General features: G+C 42.1%; 1 protein-coding gene across 1 annotated transcript in view; it reads left to right on the top strand.

Annotated features, from left to right (window-relative positions):
* Nucleotides 1–14,994, top strand: part of Me2 (malic enzyme 2) — a 48,663-nt gene that overhangs the window by 32,518 nt on the left and 1,151 nt on the right. Inside the window, exons 13-15 of the mRNA XM_052742491.1 lie at nt 3,204–3,306; nt 12,236–12,306; nt 13,148–13,246. Of these exons, the coding sequence (XP_052598451.1) occupies nt 3,204–3,306; nt 12,236–12,306; nt 13,148–13,246 (273 nt within the window). The remainder of the gene's footprint in view (nt 1–3,203; nt 3,307–12,235; nt 12,307–13,147; nt 13,247–14,994) is intronic.

Here is a 14,994-nt window from a genome sequence, read left to right as displayed (position 1 = left end):
TTTTCTCGTTGTTAGAGTGTTTATTCTCTCAGCTCCTTCTGCCGCTGCCACTACTCTGTCAGAAAAATAAATTCTTGTGACTATTATTAAATCTATAATACCGCCGGGCGGTGGTGGCGCACGCCTTTAATCCCAGCACTCGGGAGGCAGAGCCAGGCGGATCTCTGTGAGTTCGAGGCCAGCCTGGGCTACCAAGTGAGTTCCAGGAGAGGCGCAAAGCTACACAGAGAAACCCTGTCTCGAAAAACCAAAAAAAAAAAAAAAAAAAAAAAAAAAAATCTATAATACCAGTTGAAATCCTTACTTTTCAAATCAGTCACAAATCAGCATAAAAGAGTTTTTTTAAACTGATCTCCTCCTCTTTTCTGCCCTCCATAAACAGCAGTCACACACACGGCGCACAGACATCCATGCAGGCAAAACCCATACACATAAAATTTTACATTTTTTAAAAAAATGTATTCTCTTTAGTCGTAAGCTCTTACCAAAATACAGTATTTTTTTTTTATTTTTTTTTTATTTTTTTTTTAAGATTTATTTATTTATTATGTATACACTGTTCCATCTGCACATACCCCTGCAGGCCAGAAGAGGGCACCAGATTTCATTACAGGTGGTTGTAAGCCACCATGTGGTTGCTGGGAATTGAACTCAGGACCTTTGGAAGAGCAAGCAGTGCTCTTAACCTCTGAGCCATCTCTCCAGCCCCCAAAATACAGTATTATCGTTAGCTTGATTGCTTATCGTTAGCTTGATTGCTTATCCTATCTATCAGTTTTGGATAAAATTGATGACTGTTATTCCCCAAATTAAGCCATTCTCTTGCATAATAAACATTAGGCTCAGATCTAATATATCAGTAGCTCTGACATTTTCAAAATAAAGAAACATATAACATTATATATGTGTGTCTACATATATATAGTGTTTTACAAAGTTCTAAATCAATAAAAGACTGTTCAGATATTTGAGAATTTTATTTTTGAACAGTATTGTTGAACTTAATACACATTTTTGGAAAGAACCAAAATTCTCCAAAGAGAATAGTTTGATAAACTGTAAACAATCAGTTCAATGATGCAGCTTTTAGGCCAGGGAGACGATTTACCTGGTAAGGGCAGTTATCACCAAGACCAGTGTTCTGAGTTCAGTCCGTGTATTCCACATGGACGGAGAGAACAAACTACCACAAGTCATCTGTTTACCTTACCATATAAATGGGCACACACCACACAAGTGTGAGAGACTTGAGATTCTCTTCCCAGAGTAAAAAGCATGGAACCATTGAATCGGAGTTCATATAAATTCTTTCTCACTGTTACACAAAACAATGGTGTTAAGTTTTGTATTTGCCTCTTGAGTTTTTAGTGCTCCTCTTTTTAGGGGAGAAATGACTTTTGTATTTGCCCCATAAATTTTTAGTGCTCCTCTTTTTAGGGGAGAAATGACTTGTTGCTCTAACACCCTTTGCTGCTCAGCAAGAAGAATACTCCCTTTTCTGTTGTGAGATGAGGTTTCAGTGTTGTCTGGGCTGACCTAGAACCTAGTTATCTTCCTGTCTGCCTCCTAAGCAATTGGGATTACAGGAGGAAATTGTTGGAACAGTGTCTTCATGTTTTAATAGCCAGTTAAAACTAGACTGCTGCTGTCGTGAAATCTGACCATGTTACACTCTGCATGAGGACCATCTAATAACTGTAGAATAAGTGGAAATTACTTAACGTGTGGAATTGTACATGTGAGATACTTTCCTGGCCATTAGCATAGTTAGCTTGCTCCCACACCTAAACTTCGTATCATTTTGAAATTAAATTTTGAATTTGCACTATATTGAAATTACTAAAGTAACACAATGTAAGGTAGCCCTTCATTTACTATAAAAACTATTAGTATTAGGGCTTGGGAACATAGCTCAGTTGGTACAATTTTACCTAACGTGCACAAAGCCACTGTTAGATCCCCAGTATTGCATAAACCAGGTGTTGTGATACATACCTGTAATCCTAACACTCTAGAGATGGAGGCAGCCGTTGGATGTTCTAGTAAGTGGCAGTTTGTCTTTCCATTTCAGTAAGTTTCCTGTGAATCTTTTGTTTTTGTTTTTCAAGACAGGGTTTCTATGTGTAACAGCCCTGGCTGTCCTGGAACTAGCTTTGTAGACCAGGCTAGCCTCGAGCTCACAGAGATCTGCCTGCCTCTGCATGCACCACCACCACCTGGCTTCTGTCAGTCATTCTTTAATCTAACTAAATTGGGTATTTAAACATGATTTAACGTTAGCTATTCTTGAACATTGAAGATAGGTTGCCCTGTTGGAGTGCTATTGTGTGCCTTTGTTCTTTGAATTTGGTGGGGCAAGGTAATAATGTAAACAGTATTTTATGAATGAAATGTCTAGCCCCTTCGATCATAAGGGTGTCCAGTTTATTTTGGAAATACAGACAGTTCCACTAGCATCTCATCTCTATAGACATAGTACTAAAACTGGACAAAGAAGAGATATGTGGAGACCTACCTTTCCTTAACAGGGCAGCATGCAAGCTTGTTGTGTACCAGTAGTGTCATTATATCACACGCCCATATTTTAAACCTGGGGGGGGCGGGCGTATCATGGTATCATAGAAAAAAACATTGGATTTAGAGTTATAAAAATTTGGATTCAAATTTAACTGCTACAAATTTTAGACAGTATTTACAAAGTTCTTGGAAATGTCCTGTCCTTAGTTCTGCTGTACTTGTTGGTTCTTTTAATCAATGAATGGAAGGTGGTAACAAGCAAGCAGGGCCTTCAGGAAAGGTGAATGAACTGAGTGGCACACAGAGCGCCCAGCACAGAGCTAGTGGAACAGACGGACCATGAGTGGTAGGAAGTTAATTTTGCTATTTCCCGCTTCATTTATGAGGTTCACATCAGTCTTTATTATTTGAGGTGCTATTTATTAACCAGTGTTAATTTTATAAAGGAAGTAGAGTGTTAGGGTTTAAAGAGTTAAATGGATATTTTTCAATTTCATTTGCCTATGTACTATGCACAAAACAAGCTTTATTCTAATAAAAGGATTTAGATTAAAGGACTACGTTCTGTAGTAAATGATTTCTTGTTTCTAGGTAATTTAGTAGTCTAACTTAACCGTAAGACTTACTCTTTTATGAATTTCCCTGAGTAAGTGGCCAGAAAAATTGAGATGATTTCATCTTAACAGGGCAGGTGTCTGTTTGCCAGTGGCAGCCCATTTGAGCCAGTGAAACTCCAGGATGGACGAGTCTTCACCCCAGGCCAAGGAAACAATGCGTATATCTTTCCAGGTAAATGCCATCGTGACTGATGTTATAGATCTGTCGTTAATTGCATAAAATTGTTTCAGCACCAGCTGCTCTTCCAGAGAACCCTGGTTCGGTTCCCAGCACCCACATGGAGGCTCGCAGTTGTTTGTAACTCCAGTTCCAGGGGCTCTGGTGGCCTTGCCTGGCTTTTGCCAACTCTGTGTGAAAAAAGTGCAGAGACATACATGCAGACAAAATAGCCAGACACATAAAATAATAATTTTTTTTAAAAAAATTGCATGGAATTTTTCAAATTTAAAGTTGACATAACCAGTAGTATTTACAGAAGTGTGATATTTTACAGGGAAACAAGGAATTCAGTAATTCTAATTTGCTCTGTTTTCTTTGAAAGTCTATTCATTCTGTTAGACTGTATTATAGCGATAATGTAGTACCTGTGTCATGAAAGTACAGAGGAACAGAAGGTTAGGGTTGTTCAGCTCTCTTGGTACTTTTCATCACACTCTCTGATGTAACTGCTTTCGGGTTTTGCCCTTTTCCTGGTGGATACAGTCCGTGGGTGTATCCCTCTGGCATGGTTCTTCTAACTTGTCTGTAGATGTGAACTTCCTGCTGTGAGCCATCAACAATACTGCACACATCCCTTCCACTGTTTGCCGTTCCTGCTGCCCACCGGGGGTGTCTTGCCTGTTCTCCTGAGTTACCTTTACCTTACACAGCAAAGCGCTTCATTAGAAGTTTACATTTGTGTGTCTGTGGTGTATACGCACACGTGTGTATGAGTGTGTGTCTATAGTGTACGTGCACGTGCAGAGGCCAAAGGATGGATCGGTGTCCTTTACTGGTCTCTTTGCCTTATCCCTTTGAGGTGTGGTCTCTTCTGAACCTGGAGTTCATGTTCTTTCAGCTAGACTGGCAGCCAGCAAACCCCAGCATTCCTGTCTCCATGCCTACAAACCAGTGCTGTGGTTATAAGCACATAAAAGACCAGGCTGGCTTTTTATGTGGGGGCTGGGATCCAACCTCAGGTCCTCATGCTTGTACACCAAGCCCTCTGAACCATGGAGCTGTCTCTCCAGAGATCATTGTCAGCTTGCCAATGGAGAAGGACAAAATTCCAGTGTTTAGCTTTTACCTTACCCCACCTCCGGGTTGGTTAGTTTCTAGTCTACATTGTGGAGAGTTTTTCAGCAAGTGTGCGGTGTTTTGTTGATTTGTCTGGATTGACTTGAGTATTCCGAAATATTATTTTAAAAAAATCGTGATTACATAAGTAGTATTCACCAACTAGATTGTGATTTGTTAACTATAGAACTTGTTGTCACTGTGTTTTTCTGCAAATATCAAGCATGATGCCCCTTTCCATTTCACTTCACTCTTGATTTCTGCAGCAAATCGTCTCGGACCTCATCTTCTGCACAGGGGTGCTGTCCCACTCTATCCTGTGTTTCTAGAATATAGCTTTTGTTTTGTTCTAAGTTGTTTGTTTGTTTGTTTTGAGACAGGGTTTCTCTGTGTAGCCTTGGCTGTCCTTGGACAGCTGTAGACCAGCCTGGCCTCGATCTCAGAGATCTTCCTGCCTCTGCCTCCGGAGTGCTGCGATTAAAGGTGTGTGCCACCACTTTCCGGCTTAGAATATATATTTGAATAAGCCTTTGAAACAGGAAAGGTGCAAAGCTACACAGAAAAACCCTGTCTCGAGAAAGCCAAGATATATACTTTTTTTTTTTTTAAAGATTTATTTATTTATTATGTATACAGTGTCCTGCCTGCATGTATGCCTGCAGGCCAGAAGAGGGCACAAGATCTCATTACAGATGGTTGTGAGCCACCATATGGTTGCTGGGAATTGAACTCAGGACCTCTGGAAGAGCAGCCAGTGCTCTTAACCTCTGAGCCATCTCTCCAGCCCCGATATATACTTCTAAAGAGTATGTTGTGGGGGGGGCATCCCCCCACCCTACTTTCCCCAAGGTACTCTTGTGCAGGAACAGCAGGAAAAATTAGATAGAAAGATAGCTGGGGAGAGAGAGAGACAGAGACAGAGACAGAGACAGAAACACAGGATAGCCTCAGGAGGGCCTGGATCCTAATCCATTAAGCCCTGACTGTCTCTACCAGAGGGTTTTTAAAGGAATGCCAAGGGGTGGAACAAAAGACACACACACACACACACACACACACACACACACACAGAGCCAAGTGCAGACTTTCTCAGACAACTGGTAACCATGCACGTGGTCCAGCCATCCCCTAATGCAGCCCTGCTGTGTAAAGCAAGCTCAGCTCTAACTTGGAAACCTTTGTGGGCTCCCACAGTATGTAAAGGCAAGTGTGTTCATACAGGCTCATGATCCTAGCACTTGGAAGTTGAGGCAGGAGAATTACCATGGGTTTGAGGCCTATCTGGGCCACCTAGCAAGTAAAGGCCAGCCCAGACTGCATAGTAAGACCCACTCTCTAGAAAAACAAAACCTATGAAAATGTTGTACGTTTGCTAATCTCACATATCTTTGTTTTGTCCTCTCACTGGATTATTTGAGCGAGATCTGTCATTGTCCTCAGGCCTTTGAGGCCTCTCCTTCACTCACTTCTGTTAGGCCCATGGTGGGAATGGGAAATCTGTAGTCAGGACAGGCTCCATTCATTTACATAATACAATGTTTTTCTCTCTCACAATATTTGCAGTTTTCCCTTACAATTGATGGTTTTACCGGGATGTGTCTGGGGGTGGGATTGTTTCCATTTGTCTTGCACATCTGTGGGTGAGCAACATCACTATAAAAACAAATGTTTACGTATGAATTTTTATTTACTTTTTTTCTCATTTCCCTTTTTATTTCATCTTTTTCTACATGGAGCTTAATGTTTGATCATGGTTGAATCTCTGTATTGTAGCTGACTTCTAAATCTCATTTTTACTTCCTCTTTATGTCTTGTAACATGGGAGGCTGCTGTGGTACTCACGCAGCTTGTGTCTGTTCTGGGTTTTAGCACGTTTAGTGTATTTCCTAAGTTTCTTTAAAGATAGCTTACAATTTCATTCCTGGTAACTTCAGTATGTATCCGAAAACTAAGTGGGCCCTCCCTTCTCAGCCTTTGGCTAAGACAGTGAAGAGAAATCAGACACTTCATTTTTTCATTGTGACCGCTGTACTGGTATCTGAATATAAGAGAAGTCTGTAGTTGCTTAGCAGCATGTTTATCAGTTCGTGGGATTTAACAGTTTCTTATTCCCAATACCTTATTCTAGAATTGCGTTTTTCATTTCTTTTTTATTTTTACAGTTAAGGATTTTTTTTCCTCTGTCATTGGAAATATTTCTTCCTTTGTGTTTATTTCCATAAATTTCTGTTGATCTTCAGTTGCCTTTTTATTTTTTTACTTTTTGCAATACTAAGGGTTGAACCCAGAACCTCATGCAAAATAGACTCGTGCTCTACCATTGAGCGACATCCCAGCCCATTTAGAAAGACAGTATTGAGCAAAATGGGGATCTGGCATGAGTGCCTTTGTCACATGTTTCTTCTTCCCCCCTTGAGTCTTCCCTAAAGAGCTGACAGCAGGCTCTGGCTAAGTTGTCAGTAATGCATGGCACCAGCAGGCTCATTATTACCACTGTCAACGTAAACAAGGTGTTTATTTAACCTGTGATCACCTAGTGTCTTTGTTTTGTAATGCCCCCTTTACTCTTCATGTTGTTGTGGTTGTTTCTTGAGACCTAGCATCTGTAAAGACACTCCTCTACCATCAATGATTTCTCTCTAGCATTTGGTAATATTTTAAATTGTCCTATTCTATCCAGCAGTATTTCTGTAGTGTAAAAATTTGAGAGCCAAAAAGAGAATACTTTGCTGACTTTGACAAAGCAATTTTTAAATTTGTATTTGACTTTTTTAAAGATTTATTTAGTTTTTTTACTTTACGTATATGAGTATTTTGCCTGCATGTATGTGTATGCAACATGTGTGCCTGGTGCTCGTGGAGGTCAGAAGAACGCATCAGATATCCTGGGTGGGTGCTGGAAATCAAACTCAGGTTCTCTGCTAGAGCAGCTAGTGCTCTTGACCAATGGCCATCTCTCTAGCCCTTATATTTTACTCTTAAGAACTTTGGCAATTGATTCTTTACATATATAGCATTTTAAAGCCTTGGCTTTATGAGTGAAAGCTATTAGCCCTATGAAGAGACAAGATGGAAGTCAAAACAGACCCACCAGTGGGAGATTGTCTGAAAGTCTTATAAAAAGAAATTTAAAACTCAAAGGCTGTGATATGTCAGAACTACCAGTCCTACCACTCTAACAATGGGTAAGATTTAAAATTCAAAGCTGAGTATAATGGTCCAAGCTCGTAGTTTCAGTAGTTGAAAGACTAGGGCAGGAGAAGTGTGAGTTCAGAGCCATCATGGGCTACATATTTAGAAAAGATTAGAGGGCCTGGAGAAAGTACTTGCTGCTTTTGCAGAGGGCCTAGGTTCAGTCCCAGCATCCATGTGGCATCACATAACCATCTGTAACTCCAGTTCCATGGGATTCAATGCCCTCTTCTGGCCTCTGCGGGCATCAGGCACATACATGATGCACATACACACATTCACACATGCAGGCAAAATACTCATAAAAGTAAGTAAAGATGTACAGATAAATAGACAGCCTTCAGGCCGGGCGGTGGTGGTGCACGCCTTTAATCCCAGCACTCGGGAGGCAGAGCCAGGCGGATCTCTGTGAGTTCGAGGCCAGCCTGGGCTACCAAGTGAGTTCCAGGAAAGGCGCAAAGCTACACAGAGAAACCCTGTCTCGAAAAAATCAAAAAAAAAAAAAAAAAAAAAATAGACAGCCTTCAAAGATCAAAAGGTGTAGGCAGAGTTTTCTCATCCCAGCAGCTGCTTCCAAATTACCACACAGAGGCTTATATTAATTGTAAATGCTCTGTTGATAGCTCAGGCTTGTTACTAGCTAACTCTTACATTTAAATTAGCCCATATTTCTAGTTATGCTTTGCCATGTGGCTCATGGCTTGTTACCTCATTTTCTGCACCTCATTTGTGCATCCTGCTTGTTCAGTGGCTAGTTAGCATCTCTCGACTTTCTTGACTCTGTCCTTCCTCCTCCCGTAATTCTCTCTTGCCCTGCTATCGACCAGTCATTTTTTTTTTAACCATGAGTATAGTCCACAGCAAGAAGCCAGTAGCATATTGATTGATAAGACATGGGATTCTGGGTCAAGATCAATGAGTAGAGAGCTTGGTGAGGTGGCCAGGGTTTGTAGCCTCCCCCCCACACTCTAAAAACACTCACTAATCAGGAAATAAACAACCAAGGGGTAAGTTGTGTTTGTCCTTCAGTGTTGTTTTGACTTCAGCACAATGGCTACTCCAAAATCTGCAGCTATTTCAGCCAGCAGTTGCAACTCCACAGTTACTGACCTGCTTCTCTGGCAGCAGCCAGCGGGACTTCTGTTCCTGGGCACCAGCTCTGTCGCTGCCACTAAAGGTAGCTTTCACTAAATCTCTGTGGTTCTATTTATAAATCAGACTGGAGATTCAAAGGCTGGGGTGAAAACCTGGGAGCTCAGAGAGGATGAGTAGCAACCAGCTAACCCTCTCTCCTTGCTGGTGTCTCCAAAAGACCCGTGCTTCCTTGCCAAACCAGAAAAGGCTGCACCGCTTCACCAAACCAGAGAAGACTGTGCCACATCAGATCCCTCCCTGCTACTTCCTGTGTCTCTCTGGTGCTCTACGATTACTTCCTGTCAACTAGTTGCTAACTCAGCCACTTGACCCAAGGTTGATTTTATTTAATGAATGCAAATACAAACTTGGGTTCACAGTGTAATCAAATATCCCCCAACACTAGAGGAAGGACAGTGTTGACGAATTGTCCAGGTATGACTCCCCGGCTTATGAATGGCCACCCGCACTGGGCTGAAACCCTACAGGACTACACCTGGGAGTGGATTGTGGTTTATAGCTGTGGGTGGTCTGGAAAACTCCAGCCTTTGCTCTGGACTGCCAGTGCCTGGCAAAAGCAACCCGAAGTCTCTGAAAACACACCAGTCCTCAAGTTGTTTTTCTAAAGAAACATACAAATGCAACTCTTGTTTGGAGGGGGAAAGGAGACGTGTGCAAATACCTGACAACACCAGCAGACACCACAGGACAAGAAGACATGTTCAGGTCTACACACAAGATAAGTGCCATAACACAAACATGATTATTTTATAGCAATAAAAGCGAAGCTTCGGAACGTTGGTCAAAATCATTAACTTCTAGAATTGAGTAACAGCAATGATCTAACGGGTGGGTGAAGAGTAGACCAAAGCAGGTGACTGGAGGGCACTGCAGAAGAAACTGTAAGTGAAGCAGAGTCTAAAGGGAACTTATGGAGAAGCAAGGGAGAAATCGACCTTTAATTGTCATTAAGTCCCGGAAGACAGTGGGAGTGGGAATGAAGCAGAGGCAGCCGTGTGGGCCGCGTGGCCAGGAATGCCTTCCAGTGTAGCTCAGGAAAACCTGTGGGGTAGACAGGAAGTCCCTATCTAAGACTCTCACTGTGAGGCTTCAGAAAGTCCCAAGAAAGAGAAGTCATGACAGCAGAAGGTGCAGCTGTGGGAACAACATCTTATTTCTCAGTATCGCTGCGGGCTAAGAGGCAATGGAGTGATCGGTTCTTGTTGCTTCTTGGAAATACTTGCCAACTAGAATTCATTACACAGAGACAGTATCTCACAAGAATTGGGGCAAAATGGAGACATTTCAGAGATACCGAGAACTCACTGCCTACATATTTGTATGAAATGAAAGGACAGGAAGTCTTGTTCCTTAGGCCAGTGGAAAACAGTCCCAGAAGCTCAGGGATGTAGGAGGGAATGGAGAGCAAATCATGTTGTAGATGTGCAGTTAAAGCAAACTTGTATAGACAGCAAAACAGTGATGTGGTATTTCAAAAAAATGTATCGAGACAAAATGCACAACAATGCATTCTCGGTTAAATAGACTTGACCTGTTAGCAGGGGTTTGCCTTGTCTGGCAGGAAGATAAACTTTAAACTAATGGAAATTTTTAGTGAGGATACATGTTATAAACTTGAGGATGATCACTAGAATACTAGAAAAACTTATCATTTCCGGTCAGGGAATATTGAGGGATAAAATGCAACAATTAAAAAAAAAGCAAGAAGGGGAAAAAAGGGATCATAGACTGGACAAGACAAATATAAGAGCAAACACTAGCTGTAGCCTTCAGCACTTAAGTGTCTGCACTAAAGTGAGCTAGCCCACTAACAGAGGGAAGAGGGAGAGGAGGGTGTTAAACTTTGGGGCTGGAGAAATGGTCAGCAATTGAGAGCACTGACTGCTCTTCCAGCATGTCATGTAAGAAAAGTCTCTCATTAAAAAAAAAATTAAAAAATGGTTGATATCATAAGAGGCCAAAGCAGTGTTTAAACAAAAACGGACATAAGTTGAGGGAGCCACTTCAAAATAGAGTTTGGGGCAGGAGATAGCACATGAATAAAGTTAGGTGTCAGCTCCAGAAGTACAAGTTCAGAAAATAGAAATTTCAGGACAAAGGAGAAAAATAAAGAAAGTGGTGGGGGGTGGGGGTGGAGGGCGACATCAGAGACAAACATTTCTCCAAGTGGAAAGGCTCGGGTTCAGAGAGGGGCTCACCGTGGAGTTCCAGACACGTGGGTTTGAGAACATATCCAAGACACAGTCATAAGATCAGAATCAAAGATCTCCGTGCTTCCAGAGATGAAAAGACAGTGCCCGAAGCTGGAAGCCAGGAGATGCCGAGCTATTTTCAAACGTAAATTCTAAGTCCAGAAGAGTGGAAATAGGTGAGCACATGTTTTCAGAAATTCTGTTCCAAAAATTAAAAATGCATTCCCATCAGCTGTTCTCAGAACATTGCGGGGAAAATCTTTCCTGCTAGAAAGAGAGGGTAACAAAAGACTAGGAAAGGGAGTTTAGTAAATGGACTCAAAGAAGCACAGACCCTAAATGATGGGGTGGAGAATCAGCTGAGCGAAGAGAGCTGCCCCAAAGGTTTATGCCAGAAAATACACAGGGTGCCAAAATACAAGAAGATCGGGCAATTAAAGACGAGTTCTGAGATGAAATAATGTTAATTAATAAAGATGACAGTAAAGGGGGAAACAGAACAGTAAACTCGGGGAAAAGAAAATGTATACAGAAGGGGACATGGTCCCCGCACAGCGTTAACACAGCCTGGACTGAGCAGCACTTAGAAAGCCATACTGTAAACCGTGCATGTAAACTGGACCCCAGTTCTGTTTTTGTCCATATTGGGAAGAGAGAGAAGCCGGGAAACAGCAAGAGGGCAGGATGCTTGTGTTCAGCCAGGAGGAATCAGGTCTCTAAAGCTCAAAACTGAAAGAAATTAAAGTATCAGAGACTCAGAAAGAGTGAACTCATCAGCTGGAGGGCTGACAGGAGCTGCTGCTGGGAAGTCGGGCCCAAGGTGGCTTGGGCCTGCTTTGTTGTCTCTTCCCTTAGAGGTTGGTGAATGCGCGTTTGTGTGTGGCTGTGGGTGTTTCTTTGTGTGTGTGTGTGTGTGTGTGTGTGTGTGTGTGTGTGTGTGTGTGTGTGTGTGTGTCTGTCTGTCTGTTTCTCTGTCTCCCTTCCTCTTGTTCTTTGGCACTGGGAGTTGAAGCAGGCCCTGACACAAACCCCTGAGTACTCACTGTGTTTATAAAGGTAAAACAGTTGAGAAAGCCACTTACTTCTAAAATGATTTTGTTAATGAATGAGAAGCAGACATTGACGAGATCGTTCGCTTTCACTTTGGTTTGGTTTTGCTTTCTCTGGGGCTGTTTGGGCCGGGAGTTTATTACTGTGTATTTCTTTTTCTCAGTTTAGGAATTCAGCCTGTCATAATTTGAAAAGTGACCTTATTAAATAAATAAGCTGTGTAATGTGTATTCTAGGTGTGGCTTTAGCTGTTATTCTCTGTCAAACCCGGCACATCAGTGACAGTGTTTTCTTGGAAGCTGCAAAGGTAATGTTTTAAATATTGCTGATTGTATAAAGTATGGATTATAGAGGTGAATTGATCTTAAAACCAGAGTAGGTTAACCATCCTTATAGATGAAAAGGAAGTTAGCAGTCCATTTCTTTTTTAATTTGTCTACTTTTGTATTATGTCAATTTTTTAAAATCATAACTTTTTCAAATGCCTGATTATAAGTTGTGAATAGTTCATATTTCTAACACTTGTACCTATGTCTCGTGTGTGTATATATGAAGGTGACATGGCATTCATGCCCTATCCTGGGTGTCAAGTGACCTGTCATGTGAAGGTAACACTATGACAGCATAGACGGTGATAACGGTAGAAGATAAAATATAACTCCTTCCATATTCGTAGTGGAACACCACACTCTCAGTAGGAATTCTGAAGAAGTCACATTAACTCTAGTGCTGATGTGTATTTCCTTCTGTGATGTTGGTATGTGTGAAGCAGAACATGCCATTAAGTCTTTAGATCTGGTTATTGATTTATTGCTGAACAGTGAGCAGTGTTGTTTGGGTTCTGTTGTGTTTTGGTGGGGCTTTTTGATTTTATTTTTTTAGACAGACCGTCATCGTGTAGTGTCACAGTGTAGACAAGGCTGGCCTCAAACTCACAGGCTCACCTGCTTCTGCTTCTGGGTGTTAGGATTAAAGGTGTGTCCCACCATGCCCAGCCTTGATGGCAGTTTTAATTTCTATATTGGTTTAGCGTAGTCCTATAAGAAATAAAAATTCTGCTGTCTATACTTTTTTCTTTCTCCAATGCTTTCTTCATTTTACTAGATTCTTCTGTTGAAACAAAAACATGATGCTGGTTTTCCTTTCAGGCCCTGACAAGTCAATTGACAGATGAAGAGTTAGCCCAAGGGAGGCTTTACCCATCACTTGCTAATATTCAGGAAGTTTCTGTTAACATAGCTATTAAAGTAAGTAATTTGTGCCATCTTACATGAACTCTAATGACTTTTTCTTGTCCTAGTAATACAAGTGCATTAGAAATAAGTTATATTTAGAAGGAAATTTTATGTGATACATGTTCTGATGGTTTTGTTTAAGAAGGGAGTGACGTAGTCCAGGCTACTATGTCCAATATGACCCAGTGAAGGAGATGTGCTCTGCGTTACCATAGGATTGTGAACCTAGGCTCGGTGCACCCCTAGCCCGGGGAAGGGAGGGAATCTGCTGCCGCTTGCTTCAGAGTCTAGCTTTCCTTTTGAAGACAAAAGCTCAGGAAAATGTGCATGTCTTTGGAGCCACAGGAGCCTGCAACCCCTGACCACCTCTTTATAACACGGCGGCCAGCGGTGGAGCGCTGTGCATCATCAGGACAGTAGGCCGCCTCCAGTCACCCCTGCATGCCTGCATGACCAACTGGGGCTCTTGTCTAATGGCTTGCTTTTAGCCATTTGTCAGCATGTCTGAGGGGGAAATGCCAATGTGAACTGCTGTGTTGCTGGGCCTCATGGCCCGGATTAAAGCACAAGCTCATGTTCACTGTGGCAGCACCGGAACATTGTAGCTGCCTGTTACCTGCATTCTGAGAAGGGCCCCTCTTCCCTTGAAGAGGCTTGTCCCTCCTTTATTAGAGGTTTTTTCCCTTTCCTTTTTTTTTTTTTTAATTATTCTCATTTTATTGTATAAGTGTTGTGTCTACATGTATGTTAAGTATACCCCGTCCTTGGCAAGAGCATCAAGTGGTTCTAACCACTGAACCATCTCTTCGGCCCAGAATTTTAAGTTTCTTTGTTATCTTATATTCTTTTTTTTTTTGGTTTTTCCAGACAGGGTTTCTCTATGTAGCTTTGTGCCTGTCCTGGAACTCACTCTGTAGCCCAGGCTGGCCTCAAATTCACAGAGATCCGCCTGCCTCTGCCTCCTGAGTACTGGGATTAAAGGTGTGTGCCCCCACTGCCGGGCTTTGTTATCTTATATTCTTAACTCAGTGGATAGGCCGAGGAATTTTAAGAACTTTTAGTTTATTCAACTCTTGGGATTTTTTTTTTTCTGCAGAGTTTTACATTTTAATCAAAAGTGAACATTTTTTTCCTTTAAGAGGATGGCACTAAAAAATATAAGAGTTTAGAGTTTGAGAGGAAGAGGTGTTTATCACACTAAACAGCATATCTCAAATGGGAAAAAGCATCAGAATTGCCTGTACTGCTTGTTGGCAGAGTCCTGGGCCCTAGGACCAGGCTTTGGTCATAAGAGGCAGTGTAGATTTGGAGCGAAGCCCAGGATTTGCATTTCCAAGTTCCCAGGTGATGTTGATGCTCCTGGTCTGAGGACTGGGATTAGCACTGGCATGAACATCGGGGTGCCATCTGGATTGCCTGGGAGCTAAGCACTGTTCTGTGCTTCCCAGCAGTGCCTCCTGTGTTGTAGGAAGGAGGAACTGTCTAGAACCAAGAACAGGAAGTTTCAAACAGGAGAGCTTGCATGCACAAAGATTCACAAAAGAACCTGGTACAGATCAGGATTCACTCTGAAGGCAGTGACAGCCGCTGAGGGGTGGAGTCGGCCTTACGTACTTCAAGAGAGTGGCTGACAGCAGCCGTGCTTCGGGATGTGTCTGTTCCTCTGTCGGTTCTAATTTTTGGGGGGGAGTTGGGGGTAAGATTGCATTTTGCTCTTTGGGGCGGTTCTGATTAGGAAGTAGAGTCGCCTGAACAGCACA

This window comes from Peromyscus californicus, unplaced genomic scaffold, assembly GCF_007827085.1.
Source record: "Peromyscus californicus insignis strain IS unplaced genomic scaffold, ASM782708v3 Scaffold_17__1_contigs__length_78620276, whole genome shotgun sequence".
NCBI classification, from domain to species: Eukaryota; Metazoa; Chordata; class Mammalia; order Rodentia; family Cricetidae; genus Peromyscus; species Peromyscus californicus.
The sequence above is the reverse complement of the archived record's forward strand: the minus strand, read 5'-3'. Positions and strand labels throughout refer to the sequence as shown.